Source organism: Nyctereutes procyonoides, unplaced genomic scaffold, assembly GCF_905146905.1.
Source record: "Nyctereutes procyonoides isolate TBG_1078 unplaced genomic scaffold, NYPRO_anot_genome, whole genome shotgun sequence".
Classification (NCBI taxonomy): Eukaryota; Metazoa; Chordata; class Mammalia; order Carnivora; family Canidae; genus Nyctereutes; species Nyctereutes procyonoides.
In genome coordinates, this window is record NW_026575144.1 from 15,924,831 (window position 1) to 15,951,186 (window position 26,356).

Genomic DNA, 26,356 nt, shown 5'->3' on the forward strand with positions numbered 1-26,356 from the left:
ATCTGTGTTAATCAGGAAAATTGGTCTGTAATTTTCTTTCTTTTTTTTTTAAGATTTTATTTATTTATTCATGAGAGACCTAGAGAGAGAGACAGATACATAGGCAGAAGGAGAAGCAGGCTCCTTGGGACTCGATCCCAAGACCCCAGGATCACAACCTGAGCCACAGGCAGATGCTCAACCACTGAGACACCCAGGTGCCTCTATAATTTTTTTTCTTATTTTCTTTTTTCCTTTTGCCTGGATTTGGTACTCAGGTAATGCTGGCTTCATAAAATGAATTGGGAAATGTTCCTTCCTCTTCTGTTTTCTGGAAGAGACTGTAGGATTGGAGTTATTTCTTCTTTAAATTTTGTTAGAATTTTTTAATGACGCCAGCTGGGCCTGGAGATTTCTGAATACATTTTATTTTTGCACATTGATCTTGTATCCTGCAACACTGATTAATTCACTTATTAGTCTAGAAGCTTTTCTGAAAAACTCACTGAATATCCTACATAGATGATCATTGGGAATAAATGGTTTTACTTCTTTTTTTCCAAACTGGATGACTTTTTTGTTTCTTGACTGATTGCCTTGGCTAGAATGACCAGTACAGTGTTGAATAAAACCTGTGGTAGCAGACATAATGTTTTCTTCCTGATTCATTTTTTATTTTAGGGGGAAAGCCTTCAATTTTTTAACAGTAAGTATGATGTTAGCTATAGTTGTTTTGCTTTTTTGTTTTTGGTTTTAGGTGTCCTTTATTTGGTTCAGGAAGTTTCTTTATAATTCACTTTGCTAAAAGTTTTATTGGTAATGGATGCTGGATTTCGTTAAATGCCTTTTCATTTCTATTGAGGTTTCTCTTTTTGAGTCAGCTAACATGGTGAATTAAATCAATCAATTTTTCAATTAAAAATAGAAATACCATACAAAGCAATTCCGCTTCTGGGTATTTATCTAAAGAAGATGAAAACACTGATTTGAAAAGACATATGCACCCCTTGTTCATTGCAGGATCATTTACAATAGTCAAGATATGAAGACAACCTAAGTGTCCATTGATAGATGAATGGTTAAAGTAGATGAATGGTTAAAGTATCTATCTATCTATCTATCTATCTATCTATCTATCTATCTATCTATCTATCTATCATCTATCTATATCTATATCTATCATCTATCTATCGTTATATATAATACAACATATGCATTCTATTACACAACCATGAAAAAGATGCAATCTTACCATTTACGACAATGTGAATGAACCTAGTGGGTATTATGCTAAATGAAATAAATCAGAGAAGACAAATACTATATGATTTTATTCACATGTGGAATCTAAAATCAAAACAAAACAGAGACAGTCATAAATATAGAAAACAAACTGTTGGTTGCCAGAATGGAAGGGGGTGGGGTATATGTGAAATAGGTGAAGGGAATTAAGAGGTACAAACTTCAGTTTTCTTTTTTTTATGTGTCATTTATTTATTTTAAAGATCTATTTGAGAGAGAGAGAGCAAGTGGGAGAAGGGGCAGGAGAGGGAGAGAGAATCCCAAGCCAACTTTCCACTGAACATGGAGCCTGATGTGGGGCTAGATCTCATGATCCAGAGATCATGACCTGAGCTGAAACCAGGAGTCGATGCTCAACTGACTGAGCTACCCAGGCACCCCTATTTTTTAAAAGTGGACTCCATGCCAACATGGTGCTGGAACTCATGACCCCGAGATCAAGAACCACATGCTCCACCAACTGAGCTAGCAAGGTGCCCCCAAACTTCAGTTTTAAAACATTAAGTCAACAGATATAAAGGTTAGTACAGGGAATATAGTCAATAAGACTGAAATAACCGTATATGGACACATGGTCAAATACACTTACCATGGTGATCATTTCATAATGTATATAAATGTTGCATCACAATGTTGTACTGCTGAAACTAATATAATATAGTATGTTGACTATACTTCAAATAAATAAATAAATAAATAAATAAATAAATAAATAAATAAATAAATAAAATGGATAAGATTTTGAATATTTAAACTAGTCCTGAATTTCCTGGAATAAATTCCATTTGATCATCATGGATCTAAGTTGCTAAACATTTTTTTGAGAATTTTTGCATTTATTTTCATAAAAGACATTGATCTGTAGCTTTCTTGTAATGTTTTAATCTATCTATGGCATCAAACTAACATTGGTCTTATAGCACAAGTTGGAAAGTAGTTCTTTCTCTTCGATTTCCTGGTTGTGTATAGCTGGTATGATATCTTTCTTAAATGTCTGATAAAATTTACCACTGAATGCAAGTTGGCCTTAAGTAATTTTATGTGTGTTGGGGCTAGGGTGAGATGCGTGAGGTTTTAAACTACTAGTTGAGTTTATTTAATAGATACAGGGCTATTTAGAATTTTTATTCTTCTTGATCTAGCTTTGGTAATTTGTGTCATTAAAGGAATTGGTTAATTTCCTTTAAGCTGTTGAATTCATTGATATATAGTTGTTAGTAATATTCACATAGTATTCCTTTAATATCCCTAGAATCTGTAATGATGTCACCTCTTTCACTCCTAAAATAGATAATTTATGTTCTTTTTTCCCCACTATAATTGGTGTGGCTTTTAATGTATCAATTTTCTTGATCTCCTTAAAGAGAGTTTTAGTGTAGACTTATTGATTCTATTAATTTTCCTCTACTAGATTTCTGTTCTGCTTATTTTCTTGATTTCTGCTTTGATCCTTATTATTTCCTTCTTTTGCTTACTTTGAGTCTACCCTCTTTTTCTTTCTCTAGTATTTTATATTGGAAGTTTGAGGTCATTAATGTAAGATCATTCTTTTCTAATTTAGGCACTTCATGCTATAAATTTTCCAGTAAGTACTATTTCAGTGACACCCCACAACATCTGATCTATTGTGTTTTCATTTTCATTCAGTTAAAAAATACTTTATAATATCTCTTTTAATTTCTCCTTTGATTTTGAGGTTACCTGGATGTTATTGAATTTCCAAACATCTGGGGATTTTCTACATCCTTTGGATACTTATTTCTAATTTAACTCTATTGTGATCTAAAAGCATACTTTATAAAACTTGTATCCTTTTAACTTTATTGAGACTTGTTTTATGGCCCTAAATATGACGTACCTTGCTGCTCATGATGGTTTTCCATAATTTCCCAGTTTCATGGAGGTGATGCAAAGGGCTCATAATGGAAGCCTGCTCACACAGTGGGAGAGAGGAACTCTAAACTTGGGGATTCATGATTTTAATAGCAAGCAGTAGCAAGAATCCTCATTGTTTAAGGGTAGACACTACCTCATCTGTCAAGGCTGTTCATTGCAAATACAATTTTGAGCAACGGCTTAGATAAACTCCTGCCAGGATCCTGCAATTTTGGCATACCTGCAAGAATATATGGGCATCCTTAGGACCCACAGTGGATTGCCCCTCTAATGATATCACTGAAGCTCTTTCATTCTTATTGGTTTGTTTTTCTCTGTCTGTATGTTGGACAGTTTCTATTTCTATGCTTTCTTATTTATTTATTTATGATAGTCACACACACACAGAGAGAGAGAGAGAGAGAGAGAGAGAGAGGCAGAGACACAGGCAGAGGGAGAAGCAGGCTCCATGCACCGGGAGCCTGACGTGGGATTCAATCCTGGGTCTCCAGGATCGCGCCCTGGGCCAAAGGCAGGCACCAAACTGCTGCACCACCCAGGGATCCCTATTTCTATGCTTTCAAATTCATTAATCTTTTCTTCTGCAATATCTAACCTGCACTTAATTCCATACAGTGTATTCTTCATCCAAGATATGGTAGTTTTAATCTCTAAAAGTTTCATTCCAGTTTTTAAGAAAATATCTTCCATGTTTCTATTTAACTTTTTGAATATGAAGAACACAAGTGTAATAACTGTTTTAATGTCCTTGTCTGGTAGCTAACTTCTGTGTCATGCCTGGGTCAGTTTTGATTGATTGTTATTCTCCCTATCATGGGTTGTGTTTTTCTGCCTCTTTCACATGTGGGAATCTTTGATTGCTTGACAGATAATATGGTTTTAACATTGCTGGGTGCTGGATGTTTTTATATTCCTACAAATCGTCCTGATGTAGTTCAGTTTCTTGGAAACAATGAAGTCACTTAGAAACAAGTTACTTGGAAACATTTTTATCCTTTTAGTTTTGACTTTTGTGACTTTATGATTGCTTAATGATTTGCTAGGCTGGGTTAGAGCAGTGCTCATTCATTCTAAGAATAATTAATTCCACACTACAGAGGCAAAACCTTCCTAAGTACTCTGACCACTGCTCTGTGAACCATGATTTTTTTGTAGTCCTGTGGTTAGCACAGGCTCCCACCTGGCCCTGTGTGAATGCTATGCACTGTTCCCTCTACTCCTTTCAGATGGCTGTTTCCCTGGACTTGGGTGCTTTCCTCACAATCATGCTCTGCTCAGAACTCTCTCTGTGGCTCTCTCCACTCTGATACCCTATCCTGTAAATACTAGCTGCACTTCTGTCCAGATTCTCAGTCAGCTTCATCTCCTCAACTCTGGGCATCCCTTCGACCTTACCTCAATGTTCTGGCCTACAAGCTCTCTCAAGGCTATAGATTGAGGCCATTTGACAACTCTCCTCATTTATTTCCCATCTCTGGGATTCCTATACTTCATTCTCTGAAGTCCAATGTCTTGAAAACAATGTTTCATTCATATATATATATTTTTAACTGAATCAGAAGAGGTGATACCAGTCCTCATTTACTCTATCCGGTCCAAAAGTAGAAGTCTCCTTATTAATATCTTGACTTAAGTTATTATTTCTTCAAATATTTGTTCTGTCCTTCCACTTCAGAGCTCCAATTACACAGACACAAGGCTGCTCAACACCCTTTTTGAACTTGGCCACAGTAACTTCTTGCAAGATACATCCATGAAGGCAAGAGAAACAAAAGCAAAAATGAACTATTGGGACTTCATCAAGATAAGAAGCTTTTGCACAGCAAAAGAAACAGTCAACAAAACTCAAAGACAACCTACAGAATGGGAGAAGATATTTGCAAATGACATATAAGATAAAGGGCTAGTATCCAAGATCTATAAAGAACTTATTAAACTCAACAGCAAAGAAACAAACAATCCAATCATGAAATGGGCAAAAGACATGAACAGAAATCTCACAGAGGAAGACATGGACATGGCCAACAAGCACATGAGAAAATGATCCGCATCACTGGCCATCAGGGAAATACAAATCAAAACCACCATGAGATACCACCTCACACCAGTGAGAATAGGGAAAATTAACAAGGCAGGAAACCACAAATGTTGGAGAGGATGCGGAGAAAAGGGAACCCTCTTGCACTGTTGGTGGGAATGTGAACTGGTGCAGCCACTCTGGAAAACTGTGTGGAGGTTCCTCAAAGAGTTAAAAATAGACCTGCCCTACGACCCAGCGATTGCACTGCTGGGGATTTACCCCAAAGATTCAGATGCAATGAAACGCTGGGACACCCGCACCCCGATGTTTCTAGCAGCAATGTCCACAATAGCCAAACTGTGGAAGGAGCCTTGGTGTCCATTGAAAGATGAATGGATAAAGAAGATGTGGTTTATGTATACAATGGAATATTCCTCAGCCATTAGAAACGACAAATACCCACCATTTGCTTCGATGTGGATGGAACTGGAGGGTATTATGCTGAGTGAAGTAAGTCAACCGGAGAAGGACAAACATTATATGGTCTCATTCATTTGGGGAATATAAAAAATAGTGGAAGGGAATAAAGGGGAAAGGAGAAAAAATGAGTGGGAAATATCAGAAAGGGAGACAGAACATGAGAGACTCCTAACTCTGGGAAATAAACACGGGGTGTTGGAAAGGGAGATGGGCAGGGAGTGGGGGTGACTGGGTGACGGTCACTGAGTGGGGCACTTGATGGGATGACCACTGGGTGTTATGCTATATGTTGGCAAATTGAACTCCAATTTAAAAAAATGTAAATTAATTAATTAATAGGATAGATTATAAAAAAAAAGAAAAAGATACAAGGCTGCTTAAAGTTTTCCCACATGCCACTGATTCTGTGCTTATTTTTAAAAACTCTTTTCCTCTCTGAGTTTCATATTGGATTATTTCTATTGCTATGTTTTCAAGTTCATTCATCTTAATGTTTGCCCCATAATTAAACATGTTCAGCATATTTTTATTTTTAAATTTTTTCCATTTGGTGTTTTTTAAACTTAGATATTGTAATTTTCATCTCCATTCAATTTAGGTGTTTTTTTTAAAATCTTCCATATCTCTACTGAACATGTTAAAATTTTCCTCTAGCTTCTTGAACATATAAATATATGGAATTCAGAGATAATTACTGGTAAAGCTCTTTTCCACTCTGTCATTTTTTACGGTTCTCATTAGGGATCTTTCCTGATTCTTTGCACATCTGCTAATATTTGATAGGTGCCAGAAATTGCAAATTTTACTTTGGTTTAAAGGTTGAATGTTTTTGTATTTCTATAGACATTTAAAAAAAAAGATTTATTTATTTGTTGAGAGAGGGAGAAAGACAGGGAGGCAGGAGGGGTAGAGGGAGAGGAAGAGAGGGAATCCCGAGTAGATACCTGGCTGAGCATGAATCCAGATGTGGGGCTTGACCTCATCACCCAGAGATCATGACATGAGCCAAAATGAAGAGTTGGACACTTAACTGACTGAACCACCCAGGCACCCCTCCTATAGACCTTTGAAAAAAGATTTTATTTATTTATTTATGAGAGATACAGAGAGAGGCAGAGACATAGGCAGAAGGAGTAGTAGGCTCCCTGTGGGGAGCCCAGTGTGAGACTGGATCCCTGGACCACTGGATTACTACTTGAGCCAAAGGTAGATGCTCAACTACTGAGCCTCCCAGGTGCCCCTCCTATAGACAGACATTTTTGAGCTTTGTTCTGGGACATAGTTCAGTGACTTGGAAACAATTTGATCCTTTTGGGTCTTTTTTTTTTTTTTTTTGAGCTTTTTCAGGCAGGTCCAGTAAATGATATAATTGATATAATTTAGTTTGGGGTAATAACCCCCTGCTCTGAATACCCCATCTGGTGCTCTGTGAATTATGAAGTTTTTCACTCTGGCTAATGGAAACAGGAATTATTCCAAGCCCTTTAGGAGTTCCAAGGACTATTCCTTCTAGTTCTTTTGGGTACTTCCTGTCCTCAGATATTTTTCTCCCATGCACTCACTGATCAGACTAAAGGGGCAGTCTCCGAAAATCTCCAGCATTTTCTGTCTTTGCAGTTCTCTCCTCTTCTGTAATTTGCCTTGCAAATTCTAGCTGCCTTGGTTTCTCTGAACTACGAGTTTTGGGAGACCACTGAGCTATGCCCAGGTCTGCCTTTATTGATTGCATCTTAGAAACTTTCTCCATGCAATAAAGGGGGCAATCATAGTGCTCATATTTCTTTCTTTCCATCATTATCCTTCTTTGATTGATAACCAATGTCTTGAAAATGTTTATTTCATATATATTTGTTTGGCAGATTTGGGGTATTTCAGGAAGGAAGGTAAATCTAGTTCCTTTTATTCCACCTCATCAGCAACCTGAAGTCCCTATGGTTTATTTTCAAGACTAAGATTAACCGTTTTTATAATTGTTGATACAATTTCTAATGGTTAAAATCTCATAATAATCTTTTTTTCTTTAAAGATTTTATTTATTTATTCATGAGAGACAGAGAGAGAGAGAGAGGCAGAGTCATAGGTGGAGGGAGAAACAGGCTCCCTGCGGGGGGGCCTGATGTGGGACTTGATCCCAGGACCCCAGAATCACAGCCTGAGCTAAAGGCAGACACTCAACCACTGAGCAACCCAGGTGCCCCAGTGATAAATTTTTTCGAAGAGTGTGATTTTAATACAAAATATAAACTTAAAATTTTAAATTAAATCCAGGCAAATTAGCTCAATCACTGTTTCCAAGAATGCTTGTTTTTTCGACAGATGTTTGAGCACCTACTATGTAGTAGACTTTCTTCTAGTTGCTGGGAATTATAGCTATGAACAAGACAAAATCCCTGCTCTCATGGAGTTCGTGTTTTAGTATGTTTTTCAACATGTTAATTCAACGTATATGCTAATTTGTCAGTCTTTTTTCAAAAAGCTCAAAACAATAAAACTAAGTGATGTACACATTCTAGGGAACAATGATAGTTTCAGCCTGAAACATGTTAACAAATTGAAAGCTCTTGAACCACAAATAGTTGTGTAGCACCTGTGGGCAACTTTCATTCAATTTGGACTTAAATTTCAGAAGGCAGGTGCCTTGCCTCTAGATCCTTAGTGCCTCAGAAGGTCTGGATTACAGTGGTAACTTAATAAATATGTGATGAAAAAATTTGAACCTACATGTCCCAAAGGACCTCGACTTCCGGGCATAATTGACAGGGAATAGCTAACCAGAACCACAGGGATGGAAATGCTTCTGTGCAATGTATCACCGTGAGATGGAAGTGTAACCTGAAGCTGGCTGCTCGTCCTCCATTGTCAGTTCTTTTAAATTTATGACTGGCAGGTGAGAGCTGACGCTTCCCGCCTTTGGTTTGCTTCCTGACATTTTATTTTATCTTAAAGATTTTATTTATTTATTCATGAGAGAGAGAGAGGCAGAGACACAGGCAGAGGGAGAAGCAGGCTCCATCCAGGGACCCCAGGATCACAGCCTGGGCCGAAGGCAGGCGCTCAACCGCTGAGCCACCCAGGGATCCCCGCTTCCTGACATCTTAAAACGGTTGATCCGAGTCTCTCGCCTTGATTTCCCCAGGTGAGGGAGGGGAGAAGGGATCCTGTAACTTTCAAACTTGACTTTTCAGGGGTGTAGGTGCGTGATATTTATGGAAATATGTGGAAAACGTGAAGATGCAAGTGGTATAGGTATATGGAAATGGTAATGGATATGGATGCGCTGGAGGTGGTCAGGGATCCAGGCCCAGGGCGTCCTCTCCGCTGGCCGGTGTGCACCCATCCCCCCCACCTCCCCAGTTACCGGACCGAGGCGCCGGCAGGCCAATCCCACCGCGAGCCAGAAGGGGAAGTGGGAGGCGTGGGCTGGTGCAAGCAGGCTCAGCTCGCGACCAAGGAGGTTTGCTGCAGCGGCGCGAGCGGGGGAGCCCCGCGCCCCGTGCCCCGCGCCCCGGCGGGGGCCGCCAGCTAGCACGCCCGCCCGCGGGAGCCCGGAGCGGCGGGGCGGGGCGGGGCGGGGCGTGGGGGCGGGGCGGGGCGTGGGGGCGGGGCGGGGCGGGGCGGGCCACGTGACGGGGGGCGCGCGTATTAAGCGGCGCGGCGGGCGGCCGCCGGAGCTGGTGCTTCGCCCGCGACCCAGCGCCTAGGCGTGCCGCCTCGAGAGCAGCCGCGCGAAGGTCCCCCGCGCCGCCCGCCCGCCGCCCGCCGCCCGCGCCCCTGCCGAGCTCCGCGCGCCCCGCCGGCCCGCCCGTCCGTCCGTCCGTCCGTCCGAGCGAGCCCCGCGCGCCCCGCCCCGCCCCGCCCCGCCGCGACCCGGCTCCCGAGCGCCATGAACCAGATAGAGCCCGGCGTGCAGTACAACTACGTGTACGACGATGACGAGTACATGATCCAGGAGGAGGAGTGGGACCGCGACCTGCTGCTCGACCCGGCCTGGGAGAAGCAACAGAGGAAGGTCAGGCCGGGCCGGCGCCGCGTCTGCGGGCTCGGCCCGCGTGTCTGTGTGTCCGGGCCCCGCGCGGGCCGTGCTGTCCCGCGTGCCCTGGCGACCCGGGCGCCCCCTCGGCGCGGAGGACCCGTGCAGGGCCCGGCACGACGTTGGGCGGCCTGTGTGTGTGCGCGCGTGTGTGCGTGACCCGAGGCCGCGGACCCGAGTCACAGGAGGTACCGCGCTGCCGTGGGCGCTGCCGTGGGCGCTGCCGTGGGCGCTGCCGTGGGCGCTTGCGCTTCCGCCCGCGTTAGGCCAGGGTCCGCGCGAGGCTCTGCCGGTGCTGCCGACCCCCGCGGCCGCGACCTCGGCCGCACCGCCGCGCTCGTTTGCCCCGTCCTGTCTGTCTGTCTGTCTCCCCTCGAATGAAAGACGTGCAGGGAACCCAGTGCCGTTCGAACTTCCTCAGGAGTGCCCAAGAGCCTTTTCAAGCCGTTTCTTAGATGCTTTGGGCTCCTAAGGGAGGGGTGCCGTGGGAGCCTCAGACACTCGCTCTATCTATGGTCCATTGGGGTACGCACCCAGGGACCGGGCAGTCAGCCGACCCCGAAAGCGCCCTGCCCTTCCTGGTGGGCGCTGGTGGGCGCTGGTGGGCGCTCTCCGGGAGCCCAGTGGAATATTCCAGGGTTTCAAGGTTTCTTCTCGAGCCCCTTGGCTAGCACAAGTAGGGGATGCTCCCCAGGACGCTAGATCCCACCTCCTGTTTGACTGGGCACAGAGCCTGGCAGAGTCAGGCGTGCCAGCACAGACGACTTTGTGACAGTGCCATGACAAAAGCAAAGTGCCTTACACCTCCCCCCCCCCATTTTTAGGGGGTGCACAGGAAATTTTCCATCTAAGGACCTGCTTTTAAGTGAATGACCTGTTGACCATATGTGTGCATGGAGAGTGCTCAGTGTAGCTGCCCCTGCGAGTGAGTGTGGGCTGTATTACGTGGAGAATTAGTGTACGACGGTGGGGAACTCACACATCCCATACTTTTGTCCCAATGAACAGTATTAGCTGGAAGGATCTCTCCCTATTTGGATAATTATCAAATAACTGAGCATTATTTTTATATCAAGATCTCCTCTCTGGTAAAATACCATTTACTATTACTATCTAATTTGGTGACATTTTGCTCTCCACCTTAGTTTCCTAAAACTTCCACCTTCCCCACCTTGGAAACAAGAGAATGGAAGTGATAAATAGGAATTGAGTCTATAAAGGAAAATAAAATTTCAAGCCTTCTACAGTTTTTTTGAGTGACATTGTAAGGAAAACACACGGCCTGAGAATTATTAATATGTCATCTGGACTAGCTGGCGCATTATCAGCAAGAAGTTAAAAAGTAACTTTGATTTTTAGCATGAGTATTTCTCTTTAAAAAATTTTCCCACAGTTTTGATTAATACATTTTTCATGTTTGTTGTTAAACTCCTAAATCTTTGTTTTAAAGGTTGCCTCTTTTTTTCTTACGAGAAACAATAAAAAAGCCAAGAAATTGGATGGGTAATCTGTCCATCATTTTTAGGAGTATAAGTCTGATTACAGTGGTTTCTTTTGGGTTTTGTGGTTTTTTTTTTTTTTTTGGTTTTGTTTTGTTTGTTTTACAGTATAATAGCAGGATAGAGCTAATGTCAATTTCCAAAAGCCACATTGATCTATACCTCCCGTCATATTTTATTTTTTATTATATTAACAATATTTTTGGATAGAATGGTATTGTAGGTATTGTAAATTTTTAGGCTGGGGATTCCTGTGTGAATATATTATTCTAATTGTACAGCACTTGACATATATTATTGAAAAAATGGATGTACTTTCCAATCTCCATTCAAAAGAATACTACAGAGTTTAAAGTGAGAATTCATTTTTTTCCCCTTAAGATAGATTGAGTGTTGTAGTTAGTTGCTGGGGGTGGTGGGGAGGGAACCCACTGCCCTTGGACACAAATCTGAACAGAGCTAGAAGGTACTCTACTTCTGCTTTTGATATAGAACCTACTCAGGTGAATAAAATAATATTGAACCATGAGCTCAGTGTAGCTAGAGCAGTGGTCTCTATTTATGTCCTATGAGACAAACTGTTGGAACAGGGCAAGGCTAAAATACCTTTGTTTCTATTGTGGGCTACCTTCTCCACACTCCATTTCGGTGATATGCTGGGTATGAGATCTGTCAACAGATGCTGGTAACACATGATGACGTCTGTAGCATTATAATGGATGCAGTGCCTAATTATATCCACAGTTCAGAGCGTCTCCTGGGCCCTGGTAATCCTTACTCTCGGGTGTGGAATTCCTTGCTACAGAAGGACTTAGAGAAAGTATAGTGCTTTTCTTTTGATGATGATGATTTTTTTTTTTAATTTTGGTAAAATAGGTAGAACATGACATTTACCGTCTTAACCATTTTTAAGTTGTGCAGTTCATTAGGGTTAAGTACATTCACACTGCTGCATTATGCAACCAATCTCCTGAACTCTTTTCATTTTGTAAAACTAAACTCTGTATTCCCATTAAATGGTAACTTTACATTCTCTCCTCTCCCGAGCCTCTGGCAACCACCATGCTACTTTCTAGAAAGTCTCCATGAATTCGACTCCTCTAGGGCCTCATATAAGTGGAATCCTACAGTGTTTGTCCTTTTATGTCTGGCTCATTTCACTTGACATAATGTTTTCAAGGTCCATTCACGTTATAGCATGGGTCAGAATTTCCTTCTGTTCTAAGGCTGAATGATATTCCGCTGGATGTATATACCGCATTTTGTTTATCTGTTTATCCACAGATGGACACGTGGGCTGCTTTTTGTCTATTGTGAATAACATTGGTGTAAATATCTTTTCATGACCCTGCTTTTCAGGTTGTTTTGTTTTGTTTTGTTTTGTTTTCTTTATACTCAGAAATGAAATTTCTGGATCATGTGATAATTCCATTTTCAATTTTTTAAGGAAGCTCAGTGCTCTTTTCCAAAAGGAGGCAATTCAGAAGACACTGAATTTAGCCTCAGTATGTACAGGCATTTCCAAGTGCTGCCCTTCTCTTTCAGGGGTTTTTTAGTAGCCAGGGGTGGAGCATTGATATTCGTGTAAATTAGGCTGTTTTCAGTGGACTTTTGAAACTTCTAGAGCTTTGGTATTTAGAAGCAAGCTCCCCTTGGAAGTGAGGAACGCGTTCAAACTTCAGTTCAACTGTGAATCCTAATCAGGAGGTGACTTGTCAGAACAGCAATGTTGAATATGTGTGCTATCTCTAAGCACGGGTTGCTGTCCTTCACCGCTCTGGGAGACTAGCACAGGCCTTTTAAGGAAATGACTCTGTGTTTTGAGACCTAAAGGTTCCTTACACCCTTAATTTGCATATGGCTACATGATCGATCAACTTTAAAAATTTTTTTTAACCAGTTGTTGGGAGAATAAGAGAGTGGTTCTTTTATTCCACATTCAGAGTTCTTACTGGTTTTAATCATTCCTAGAGAAAATCAGACTCTTCTGCATATTAGTAATTTAGATGAACCGATTAACCGTTCACCTCAGAATACCTTCTGTTTGTCCTGGCATCCAGGCTAAAATGTCGCCGTGTCGGGTCAGGCAGCATGATAGGACACATGTGGAAGCAGCTGCCCACAGAGTCAAGATTAAATAGAGAGCCCTGGGACCTGAGAACTGCCCCCCCACACAATGTTCTGTGGAGAGCAGCTGCTAATGAAGGGGTGGCAGGTGAAGGCTTCACCCCTGCACGATGAAATCTGCCTTTGCATGAATTTTTCCATAGGAGAAAAGGCACGATGTGTTTCAACAAGGTGAATGGTTACCAAAAAGCATGTGAACTTTCTCAGATTCATGAAACCCGGATGAATCTCTGCGCTCCCTTTGTACTTACTCTCTGACCATAATCAAGTCACTAAACCTTCAAGTTCCCATTTATCTAGGAAATAAAGATAAATGATCCCTTTCTTACCTCACCGCGTTTTTCAGGATCAAATGGTTAAACTAGTGCATGTTGAAGGGGTTCCATAAACTGCAGATGTTCAGATGCTATTATCCTTATGCAGCAAATATTTTTATTAACTGGTGTAACAGTAGAGAGCTATGCTGGGACTGCTGAGGGATGATGACGCACAGATTTGTTCCTTAGTGACTTTGCTATGGTGTTTTATGTGTGTGGTAAAATATATATAACCTAAAATTTACCTTTTTAACCATTGTTAGGTGTACAGTTCAGTGACATTAATATATTCATAATATCATGCAACCCTAACCACCACCCTTCTGAACTTTCCCATTGCCCCAAACTGAAACTCTGTGCCCATTAAACACTAACTTCCTATCATTTGATGTACTTTTAAAGAGAAGGTTTATACACTTGCACACTTAGTGCCAGGTGCTAGTTGTGTAAAGAACAAAAGTTATAGGAGGTCAAATCAGGAAAGCCATCATGAGTGAGAACAGTGAGGAAGTAGCTTTGTAGGCTAGTAGGACTTGGGCCAGACCTGAATTTGAGTAGTAACTAAACATTAGCCTAGTGGAGAGAAGAAATGAAAATCGTATTCCTGGCTGGAAAAATAGAGTGAAGAGCTGTTGTGCTATTTTTTTGGGGGGAAGGGATGATGATGAGTGTGATGTCATCATAGTAAGTGTTTGCATCACACTTTAGCACTATGAAAGCAAATCCCCCTTATTTCCCAGGTCCCCCTCACCACCCTCTGACAAAAGACTGAGGGGACAAGCTCAGAGAGTGAGAGTCTAAAAGGAGAAAGTAGCCAAGGTGGCCAGGCTAGGACACCTGGGTCCATATTCTTGGATGTATCTGCTGCTTGTGATGTGCTTGAGGGAGTGTGAAGAGGAGACAGGCTTGGCTGAAGCTCACATTGCAGACTGGAATTCATAGAGAAGGAAGACAGAGCAGGCCAGTGTATAGTGAACCCAGGACTCGGGGTGAGGGTGGAGCCCCGCAGGTGTTGGAGCTCCAGAGTACTGTGCTTAAAGAAGCAGACTATTAGCAGAATGAGACCGGGAGATGGCAGGCAGAAGCCTGAGATAGGACCCACTGGGTAGAGTGTGAGGATTGGAGCCAGGGACTGGTGGGAGCAATGGTGAGGAAGGCATCAATTTGAGAGTGGTCAGGAGGGATTATGCAAGTATTAAATGGCCCCGTGCTATTCCACGGCGGGCCGCTGTATAAATCCAGTTAAGCAGACATGATCCCACCCTGAGAGCTCCTGGGCTAGAAACTCAAGACAGTTATATTGACAAGAAACAAGCAAACTGATGAGCAGAGTCTGTTTACCTCCCAGGAGATAGAAAGCTGCCTGTTCACTGGATACGTCATCCAGTGCAGGGCGGAGGGGAGGGTGGTAGTCCCTGTGGCCGGCGTTTGAAGGGAGGGCTGATGTTCCAAGGGGACTCTGATGTCTAGAGAAGCATGTTGGTGGGTCGGCGTGGAAAGGCAGCATCTGTTATGAGCCCTAAGAAACCTCTGTCCCCGGACGGACTGTGGTTCTAAAGAAGCACTTGGCTTGCTGTGGATGATCACAGATGCACAAGCTAAAGGCGGAAAAGTCACTCTTTGTCGTCGGACCCTCCCCAGGGCCCTGGGATCTGTCCTGGCGTGTGCCCTGCCCCTTCAGCCAAGTTCACCACTAAAGAAACTTGAACCCCAAAGGAAGCTTCTCCAAGAGTGTGGGAGGACGAATATAATTCTTAGCTGGGAAACTTAATGAGCGCGGCTTCAGAAGGCTGTCAGAAGGCGCTGCAGTCAGTTGCTGCAGCTGGGAGACACCTACAGAAAAGGCGCAGGACTGGAGTGGGTGGGGGAGCCGCCGTGATGAGCAGAGGAGTTGGTACGGAATACGTTGGAGGACAGTCAGAATTGTACCACTGTTTCCCTGGGAACGGTACTAATTCTTCCAGAAAGAACAGAAAGCGGAGATCAGGGGAACGTTTGCTAACTGCTGTGCTAGACCAATTCCGAAGGCAGGAAAATCTTGAGTGCAAGGAATTGGTTTTTTTAAAGGAGCCTGAGGAACATTTTTTATACAAACCCCTATCTGAGCACCTGCAGGCTTGCCAGTGTGCCCACCTTCCCCCCCGCCCCCCACCCCCCTGCAAACAATTTTCCATGTCAGAAACCAGAAGATGTTCTGACCTGCAACCCTGCTGAAGAGCAAGATCTAAATGGTCACTCATTCTTTCATTTGTTTGACTTTTATTACCATCCTGCCAGGGGCTAGGGATAGAGAATTGAGTTGACCCCCTAAGGAGCTTATAGCCTGGTTTAGGAGACAGAAAGTTCAGTGCAAAGTGCAGAGGAGGGACACCCAATTCAGCTAGGCTGGCAAAGGAAAGGCAGAGTATTTCCAGAATGCTCCTCTTGTGTGGTTTACTGTCTTTGTAAATGGAAACATCTTCCTCCCTGGCACCCAGGTGGGATGCTGGGAGTTATCCTTGGTGCCTCCCTCTTTCCCAACTCTGGTGGAGCCCACCTGCTAAAGTCCTTTGGACCCTGCCCCTTCCTCCCATTAAGTACTTTCACGTCTTCAGAGTTTCTGTCTTTCCTGCCTGGATTAGGGTTGGGAGCCTCCTGCTTTGTCACCTTTCCACAGCTCATGCTTCTCTAAAGGCTCTTCTCCATGATGCTGGCAGGAGTGAGCTTTATGGAACCACAAGCCTGGTCATGGTATTTCCTGCTTAAAGTGCCTCTTTGGTTCTTCATTGTCTTCAGGAGAGAGTTCAATCCTCTTACAGTGGTCTGTGAGGCCAGGTCTGAGCTAGACTCTACTATTCCATCCCCCACCACACACACACAGGTTCAGGGTCCAACCTCACAGAGTGGCCCTCACCGTGTTTGAGTCACTCTTTTGCCTTATACCCAGCCCCTGCTTCCTTGGCCCATGCTGGGATTCTTCCTCAATCAGGTCCCTGCCTGATTGAACATGGGTCACCTGGTGCTGTCATGGTCTCCTCCTTGAGGACTATGAGCAAATGCTCTTCCCAGGTTCCCCAGGGCCACCACTGAGTCTGCTCAGACTCAGTACTCATTTGTAGAATGAGAAAATTATGAGTCCTATTTCTGAAAAGCATTTAGTACGATTAAAAACTTTAAATGTAATAATCAAGAAACTTTTTTTTTTTTTACAATCTTTTTAATTCCTAGAGCTATATATGTATCACCTCTAATTCATGCTTCTTGTGTAGTGGTTTTAAAAAAGATTTTCTTAAAGCATTTTTCTCAGATCCTCAAAATGAATGCAGTTATCTGACTTAATTCTTATTCTAAGATTAAACCTTCAAATACAAGCTGTTAATTTAAAAAAATGGAATTTACAGATTTTTGTAATTAAAAAGTCATACATTCAGATTTATTTAAATTGAATGTGTCACTGTATTATTGAACAATTTCTGGTCACCTAAATTTGATTTGAAATGACCTTTTTTCTCCAGATTGAAAATATTTACCCACTTAATAAAAAAAATTACATTTAGATTCAGATAAGTATAAATTTAAACGTGTGGGTTTTATGTACAAACTATCGTAAAAAAAAAATTTTTTTTTTGAAAACATGCTGTGCTTCACAGTAGCAGAATTACAAAATAAAGAATAGACATGGGTGATTCGGAAGAGTGTGTGTGTTCCTGAAAAGGAATCAGTCTGAATGCCAAGTCCAAGACTAAGTAGTTATCATGACTTTGCATTGTCTTGCTTTGTTTCTTCATTTTTTGTTAGCAAATAAAGGTGTTAGTTATAAGCCTTAGGAATCATTATACACTGAAAGTAGATCCTTAGTAGTAGCTATGACAACCTTTTCATTAAAAGGCATGCAATCTTGGAAAACACTCTCCTTTTTTAGTGATTGTGGGGGTCAAATGGACAAGTAGGTAAATATGAGGTTGTTTGGGGGAAATTAGAACTGTATTTAATATGAAACTGTGATCGAGTCTTATATAGACAATTATAATTGAAATTGGCCAATCAAGTAATCCTACCTATTAGAGTCATAAGGAGTCTTTAAGTTATTTCAGGATAGTCAAATAAGATGTGAAAATAATAGTTATTTTGAAGTTAGGTAATGTCATTGATTTTTATTAAGAGTTTTGCGGAATTTTATATTAGGTTGAACCATTTGAAAGCATTTTGACTTCCAAAAATTGCAGTTACTTACTTTCAACTCAATAAAACTATATTACTACTAGGTTCCAAAGTATTTGAGATTCATGACCAATACCATACAATAGCCAAACCATAAAACTGAATTCTAATCATTTCTAGCCTTATCTCTAATGCCTTTGGTGTTCATTTAGAAAAGTAAGGGAATTGTTGGATTTTGTAATAGTTAAAAATGTGAAGTTTGGATTGAGAGCTTGACATCCAACAGAAATATCAAGGAGAAAGATCAAGCTTGGAGGTTCAGGCATAGAAGCTATTTGCTCGTAGGTGATGGTTGAAACTGTGAGGAGGGGAATGTGGAAGGAGGTCTGAGAGGACTTCCACAGGAAGCAGTGACATTACCTGCACATGGATGTGCATACATCAGACAGCTTGGAACCACTTGAACTGTGGAGATGTCTTTAATTTTCTTCCTGGAGAAATCTCACCTTGGTATTCCATTGGAGCTTTGCCATTCTGAATCTGGCATATGAATTGGTTTAGCTGCTGGAAGAGAAACCCGGGGATTTGGCACCGTGGGATGGGATATCTTTTAGCCAATGAGATAAGGTGTGCTTTCAAAGGAAATAAAAAACTACGAGAAATTATTTGTGGTGGTGTGCTCAGGTCTAGAGCATAAAACCCTTCTGCAGTATTTCAGTATGGTAGGCTTTCTGAAGGGAGACTGTATTGAAAATTTGTAAGGATTACTGAAAACAGTAGAATGTGTTTCATCTTATGCTAAATGTAAATTTTTTAAAAAAAGTTATTTATTTATTCATGAGAGACACAGGGAGAGGCAGAGAAACAGGCAGAGGGAGAAGCAGGCTCTACACAGGGAGCCCGATGTGGCACTCAGCCCTGGGAGTCCGGGATCATGCCCTGAGCTGAAGGCAGATGCTCAACCACTGAGCCACGCATCTGCCTCCTAAATGTAGAATTTAACCCCAAGATAGGTTTCCTTTTTTCTCTTTTATCATTTATATGATTAAGGGAATGAAATGAATTATTGCCCTCCTTCAGATGTTTTGTTTTAAGGTTTTTAGAAAATATTATTGAGGGACACCTGGGTGGCTCAGCGGTTGAGCATCTGCCTTTGGCTCAGGGTATGATCCCGGCATCCTAGGATTGAGTCCCATGTCAGGCTCCCTGCATGGAGCCTGCTTCTCCCTCTGTCTATATCTCTGCCCACCCTCCTTTCTCTCATGAATAAATTTAAAAAATCTTTAAAAAAATGTTACTGGTATTTTGGGTGTTGGAGAGGATCTGTCATGAAAATGATAGAAGACACATACAGAGTTATAATCAGTTTAGAGATTACTCACAGAGGATAATATTTTTCTATTTTGAGACAAACACATTTTTGAGGGGGGGCAGGGGTGAGAGTTAGATTGAACTGGGATGTGGGCAGAGAGACATTAGAGAAATGCAAACTATGCATTTTACATTTTGCAAAATGTATAATTTCTGTTGGAATTTTATGAAATAGGAGGTGGCTGATTATTTTATTGCATACTTTGATCTCTTTTATTAAATTTTGAAATATGCTTAACATTTTTTTCAGTATAACACTAGAACAAAAAGAATTTCAACAATATAAAAGTGATATTTTAATATATGAATTTTTGGTAGTGGATTAAGGAAAGGAGGAAGAAGGGGTTTGGCATATTAATCTTAGCATTGCAGACTATTCACTGTAAAGGGGCAGAGCAGCTGTTTATTGAGAATTACCAGGCACTGTTTTAACCATAGATACTATATCACTCAAACTTCACAACAATCTTGAGGGCAGAGTATTATTATTCTCCTTTTTTAGTGAGGGAAGTTAAGTAACTTGTCCAAGGTTTGTTGAGGGTGAGGAAGTATAGCTGGAACCCACGCAGACAGAAATCTAAATTACAACGGCATGACCCTGTCTCTCAATGGGAACTTTATAAAATGTGGAGATACTAAAGATGTTATTGCATCCTCTGGTCTGTAAGTGGCAAAGCTGAATTTTGGAGCTGGGCTGCTTTACTCTGAAGTCTGTGCTGTTAACTACTAAACATTTTCTGGGTTTTGTTGTTGTTGTTGCTTTCTACTCATACTTAGGATCTACACCTCAGAGCAGAAGTGTGGGATTCGGTATTTTTAATTTCTCGCTTATCCCAGGGGATCCCTGGGTGGCACAGCGGTTTGGCGCCTGCCTTTGGCCCAGGGCGCGATCCTGGAGACCCGGGATCGAATTCCACGTCGGGCTCCCGGTGCATGGAGCCTGCTTCTCCCTCTGCCTGTGTCTCTGCCTCTCTCTCTCTCTCTCTCTCTCTCTGTGACTATCATAAATAAATAAAATTAAAAAAAAATTCTCGCTTATCCCTAACCAACCGCCTCTGTGGAAGAGTATGGGTCTGTTAATTTTTTATTCCTAAATGGGAACAATTGGGGGCATCTGATGAAATGAGAGAACTAAATGTTGAGGCATGGGGAATACTGTCATGCACAGGTTTTTCTCTAGGTCAGATCATAGCAGTTGGTGTGTTCAGCAGAAATGCCAAAGGAGGAGAAGAGAGACCACAGGAAAAGCTAACTAAACCTCTAAATGGAGTTTAGTAGGACATGCCATTAGGGGCATACCTTTGGAATTAACTGCTGGTCTGGCTGACTCCGTTCCAAAAGAAGCCACAGTTCAGGATGCCTAAGTACTTGAGTCAACTCCCTGTTGGAACCAGCAGATGGGACTCCAAGAGGCAAGAGCACAGATCAGTTATTGTCCTGCAGGTGTGATGTCTTAGTGGACAAGAATGCTCGCTGAGATCTGGGCTCCACAGAGATTCAGCCTATACACTGTGAACTGGCAGTACCAAGGGCTCCTTTTACCTTATATTAAAAAAAAAAATTCCACTTTCCTTTTCTGTAACTTCCTATAACAGAAAGTTTTAAACATACACCAAAGCAGAGAAAATACAGATTAGAGTGAATCCTTTTGAATGCAGCTGGCCATGGAAAGTCCAAGTTTCATGCATAGGGGGTGTTCCATACTTCTCCCCACACCCCAGCTTTGTGGAGGTATAATTGACAAAAAAATTGTATATATTTCAAGTGTTTGGATATGTGCATACATGGTGAAATGGCTCCCAGGGATGTCCACGTCTAAGAAGAAAAAGGTTTTATGTTCACCAAGTGTTTTATTCCCTAAACAAAATTTTGAAAGAAATCAGCATGAAGCAGAACTTCGAAGGAGGCCAATTTTCACCATCCCCTCTTGGAGTTCCTCTCTTTTCACCCCAAACCCTACACTTCCTGCTACCCCTCTGGCCATCTGGGCCTCCTCCATCCTCTGCTGTGCTTGTGCACCTCCCCTCATCCACCAGTTCTCCTAATGATTTCTCAGACTCTTACTATTATATTCCCAAAACCTGCCTTTCTAGAGATCACCCTTATTTTACAGGTGATCTTTCTAAGACAATAACCTTGTTGTCTTCTTCCAGGAAGGACCCTCAAGGTAGATTTCAGGCAGTCTACGAGAAGAGGACGGAATTGTGCAAAGCACTTTGGGCAGAAGCAAAAGCTGTTTAACACCCTATGATTGCAAATGGTTCACTGCTATGTTAGTGCCCATGTGTAAAGTCAGTACTGTTAGGGTATATGCCATGGGTAAGGAGCAGCTCTCTCCTGCTGCAGACTGATCTGATGAAGTGACCCTATAACTTCTTATAGGTTTATTGGTCTAGTTCTCTCTCAGTTCCTCTGATCATTGCTTTTACTGCTTTGGACGGTGAGCTTGGGTTTGAGACAGGAGTTGGGAAAAATGTCTGAGGATGCTGAACTTGATACATCTTCATTTCCTCTACCACCCCCAGAGTACAGCCAGAGGAAGGAGAGAGCAGACATTTAAAGGGTTCTTGGGGAAAAGTTATTTTTAGAGGTGGTCTTGCCAAGACTACTTCCGGCGATTTTATTTAGACACAGATCAGGCCCTTGCCTGCTTACATGTGTGCATTTCTAGGGTAGCCCTAGAAGTGATGGGGGGCCCTTACACATGCTGTAGATCCAGGCCACCTCATTCCTGGCAAAAATTCATTTTATCTTATCTATTTTCTATCCCCTCCTCCACCGCCAAGCTTTATCGAGATATAATTAACATACAACATTTTGTAAATTTACGGTGTATAATGTGTTGTTCATTTCTCAGGACTTCTATTCTTTTTTTTTTAAAGATTTTATTTACTTATTTATTTGTTTATTTAAAAGATTTTATTTTTATTTATTCATGAGAGACAGAGAGAGAGAGGCAGAAACATAGGCAGAGAGAGAGGCAGACTCCATACAGGGAGTCTGATGTAGGACTCGATCCTGGGACTCCAGGATCACGCCCTGGGCCAAAGGCAGATGCTCTACCGCTGAGCCTCCCAGGGATCCCTAAGATTTTATTTATTTGTTCATGAGAGACAGAGAGAGAGGCAGAGACACAGGCAGAGGGAGAAGCAGGCTCCCCGCTGAGGAGGGAGCCTGATGCAGGACTTGACCTCAGGACCTGAGTGAAGGCAGGCGCTTCACTGACTGAGCTGCCCAGGCACCCAGAAGTAGTCCAGTTTAGACACCAACTCTATAGTCACTCTGTTCTGAGGACCTACATGTGGCAAACTTAGAGAATGTTAAAATAATGTTGAGACCCAAATAATTTATATATAGGATAGTGATGCTTTTTCTCAAAGTACTTGCCTATTTCTGAACTTTAAAAAATGCAGATATTGGTGAAGTGAGATTTCTTATACTTTGTGACAGATTTAAATACCAGAGTCTAGTAATTTCTGAATCTTTTAATTCATGAATCCTTTAGAAGACCAAGTCTTGCAGAGAGCTGTGGGAGTAAGCCATGTGTGTGGAGGGATGCAGGGCCATGGATCCCGCTGGTGGGCCAAGTTCCCCTCTGAAATACGTGCTGCTTTTGGTATTTGATATGCTAGCTATATGTTTTTATTAGTACTGTATAGACTCACACTTTAGTTTGATATTAATATGTGCACATCTGAAAAACTAAGAGTTAACATTATTTAAATAGGTGGACCAGTCACCAAAGTCAAATCTCTGGCTTTGTTCTTCGGGCAGTTTAGGTTTTTTCTTTAAAAAAAAAACAAAAAACAAAAAACGAACAAGTGTGTGTGTGTGTGTGTGTGTATATATATATATATATATATATATACACACTTAGTATATATACATTAAATATTTATATATGTTCAGACCCTTGAAAATCTGGGAGTGAAGTGGTGATAACTATATTTACTGTGTGATAAATTCATGTTTACTGTAAAGGTTGCCCCTGTTTTTATACTTGGATGCAAGATGGGGCTGCCTCTGTTGGAGTCTTTTAAGGACTTGGTAAGGAAGCAGGAAAAATCCTGTCAGAAATACCTGGTGTGTGACAGTAGGTTCTATTGCTGTAACTGGTATCTGGGTAACTGGATATTACAGACTCCAAATGACTTCTATTCTGTGGTCCTAGAACTTGGACAGTGTGTACCTTCTCCATTAGGGTTTTGAAATGTGATGTCGAAATAGGGATTTTATTATATTTATTTTTTATTTTTTAAAAGATTTTATTTATTTATTTAAGAGAGAGGGAGAGAGAACACGAGCAGGAGAGAGAGGGAGAAGCAGACTCTCTTCTGAGCCAGGAACCCAATGTGGGGCTTGATCCCAGGACCTTGGGACCATGACCTGAGCTGAAGGAAGATGCTTAACTGACTGAGCCACCCAAGTGCCCCCAAACTGTGGATTTTATTTTATTTATTTATTTTTAAAGATTTTATTTATTTATTCATGAGAGACAGAGAGAGAGAGGCAGAGGCACAGGCAGAGGGAGAAGCAGGCTCCATGCAGGGAGCCCAATGCAGGACTCAATCCTGGGTCTCCAGGATCATGCCTTGAGCTAAAGACAGATGCTCAACCGCTCAGCCCCCAGGCGTCCCCAAACTGGGGATTTTAGTGTGAAACTTTAAAAAGTCCTGAAGAAGCACTTCATTGATTAACTTCAGAAATCTAGATTTGCTTGATTATATCTAATTTGAGTTTTTGTTTTTCAGGGAGAAATATGGAGGATTAATGATATAAAACTAGCCAGCATAATTATAGATAGCCACGAAGACCAAAGAATCTAGGCTAACAAATTGTATATACTTCCCCGAATTACTTTTTAAAGATACATATTTGCATAAGTCCTACACATTCCCTACAGAAAAATATGGATAAGAAATTTTTAAAAGTCACAATCTAGAGAAAACTGGTGTTAACATTTGGCCATATTGTCTACCAGAACACTTTATGCTATAGTATGTAAGAATGTGTTTATGAATTTTACACTATAATAGGTAATTATCTGAAATGTCTCAGGGAATGAAGACTTCGTAACATAGCTTTGTGCATACTCTCCACTCAGCCTGAGCCCTGGGGAAGAACTTTTAGAAGGAAGAAATCCAAGCGTGGTTCCGTCCAGTGTGGAGTGAGCAGGAACTTCGGGAATAACCAGCTTTTACCCCTTCTGTTAACCAGAGATTTTCCATATGGAGAGGGAACCTGTAGCATACCTGATGGAGGCTGTTCCTGACTTAGAACTGTGCTCTCTGGTCTAGAATACCAATGCAGGAATGTGGTGTATACAGAGAACTGTGTCATTCTAAATGAACGCTTTAATCCCTCTGCGTAGGCAGCCATTTATTTGGGTCCCTGAAAATAGTAACAGTATGGTTAACTTGAATTAAGGGATATTTATTTTGCTGTCTATGTCCTACAAGCTGTTTCCCTAGTTGCTGGGATGGGCCGAGGAGGGAAACATCCCTTTGCTTTTCTAAAGGGTAGCTTGAATTCATCCTCAAGAAGAGAATAATGAAAGTATAATAAATGTTGCTGTTGCCTAAAACCAAGCAACAGTTAGGTCTGCCCTGTCACAGAGCCACATCTTGCACATAATTATCCTCCAAGAGAACAAGTTATTTTGGGAAGCATAGCTCAGGATCAATCATATGTAAGGCTGTTTGTTGGGAGCCTTAAATGCTTGCTTACCAGAAAGTCCTCAGAAGAATTCTCCATGTAGCTTGTGCCAGTTTGGGGGAGGCAGGTGTGACCCCACAGAACTCCTGGCCAGTGGCTAAGTCAGGCTCATGGCCTAGGGATTGCTCTAAGCTTGGATGACTGAGCACTGAGAGCTTTCATGTGGTTCTTTGAGCTTGCCACTTTTTTTTTTTTTTTACTTTTAGAGCAAAAATGACTGAGACTTTGACTCTGAAGATACTTGATTTGGTTAGTTTAACATATGCTTCCAGCCCTAAAATAGTTGGGGAATAATCTACAGTTTCCTAACCTGCTCTTTTTTTCCACTTAACAGTTAAAATGGGGAGTTTCATCAAGATCATTTACTAACCATTGTTTAGAAGAGAGAATGCTAGAGCTTGTTTTAATAAAAGGTTTTCAAAATAAGCTTTATGATTTTTATATAAGAATGTTGTTTTTAAAAATATTTTATTTATTTATTCATGAGAGACACACAGAGGCAGAGACACAGGCAGAGGCACAGGCAGAGGGAGAAGCAGGCTCCCTGTGGTGAGCCCGATGTGGGACTCGATCCCAGGACCTCAGGTCATGACCTGAGCCAAAGGCAGACACTCAACCACTGAGCCACCCAGGTGCCCCTTTAAGAAATTTTTAAAAAGATTTATCTATTTATTTGAGAGAGAGAGAACAGGTGTGGGGAGAGGCAGAGGGAGAGAATCTTTAAGCAGACTCCCTACTGAGCATGAGCCTCACTTGGGGCTTGATCCCACAACCCATGAGATCATGACCTGAGCTGGCACCAAGAGTCAGATGTCCAACTGAGTGAGCCACCTAGGCACCCATTTCAAGAATTTTAAAACAGTCCTTGGAATGAAAGTAGAGGTAGCTCAGGATCAGAGAAGTGGTTGAGGTCCTTGCTGTGTTGCCTCACATGCCTTGCCGATAATAGAGATGAAGACATGAGTAATTGCAGCTGAGAAATAAGATTTAGGAGCGTGAGTAATAAGAGAACTCCTGTAAGTGGTGATAAAATGTTTGTGGGAATTTTTCTTGAGCAGGGAGGAAATTAACAGATGGAAATACTTTAGCTTCTAGATAAATGTAAGATCTTTATGGAACGGGAAAAGTGCTAAATAATTCAGCCCAAACCCAGTATTCTTTCTGGTGATTTGGATAAGAGGGAACACAGGGACACATATCAGACTTTAAATGGAGGCTTTGACATAGAAAAGGCATCCAGTAAGCCGAGACTTAAGACAGTTGTCATTTTCACAGGACAAGGGAAGCATTCTATAACTTAAGATCAGCAAATGATAGACTTTAGTTAGTTCCGTGTATCATTCTTGTGTATCAGTTACTGGTTCTCTTCACTGAAATCAGTAGCATTTAGATCAAAACAGTGGATACTTTAAGCATATTTGAATGTTGACCTCTCTGGAGACGAAAGACCTGAAAGCCTAAAGTTTTCAAAAGACCATTA

General features: G+C 41.8%; 1 protein-coding gene across 1 annotated transcript in view; it reads left to right on the top strand.

Moving 5' to 3' along the window:
* Positions 1–9,454: 9,454 nt before the first annotated feature.
* ACTN2 (actinin alpha 2) overlaps positions 9,455–26,356 on the top strand; it is a 66,270-nt gene continuing 49,368 nt past the window's right edge. Inside the window, exon 1 of the mRNA XM_055308849.1 lies at positions 9,455–9,686. Coding sequence (XP_055164824.1) covers positions 9,561–9,686 — 126 coding nt within the window. The 5' untranslated portion in view covers positions 9,455–9,560. The remainder of the gene's footprint in view (positions 9,687–26,356) is intronic.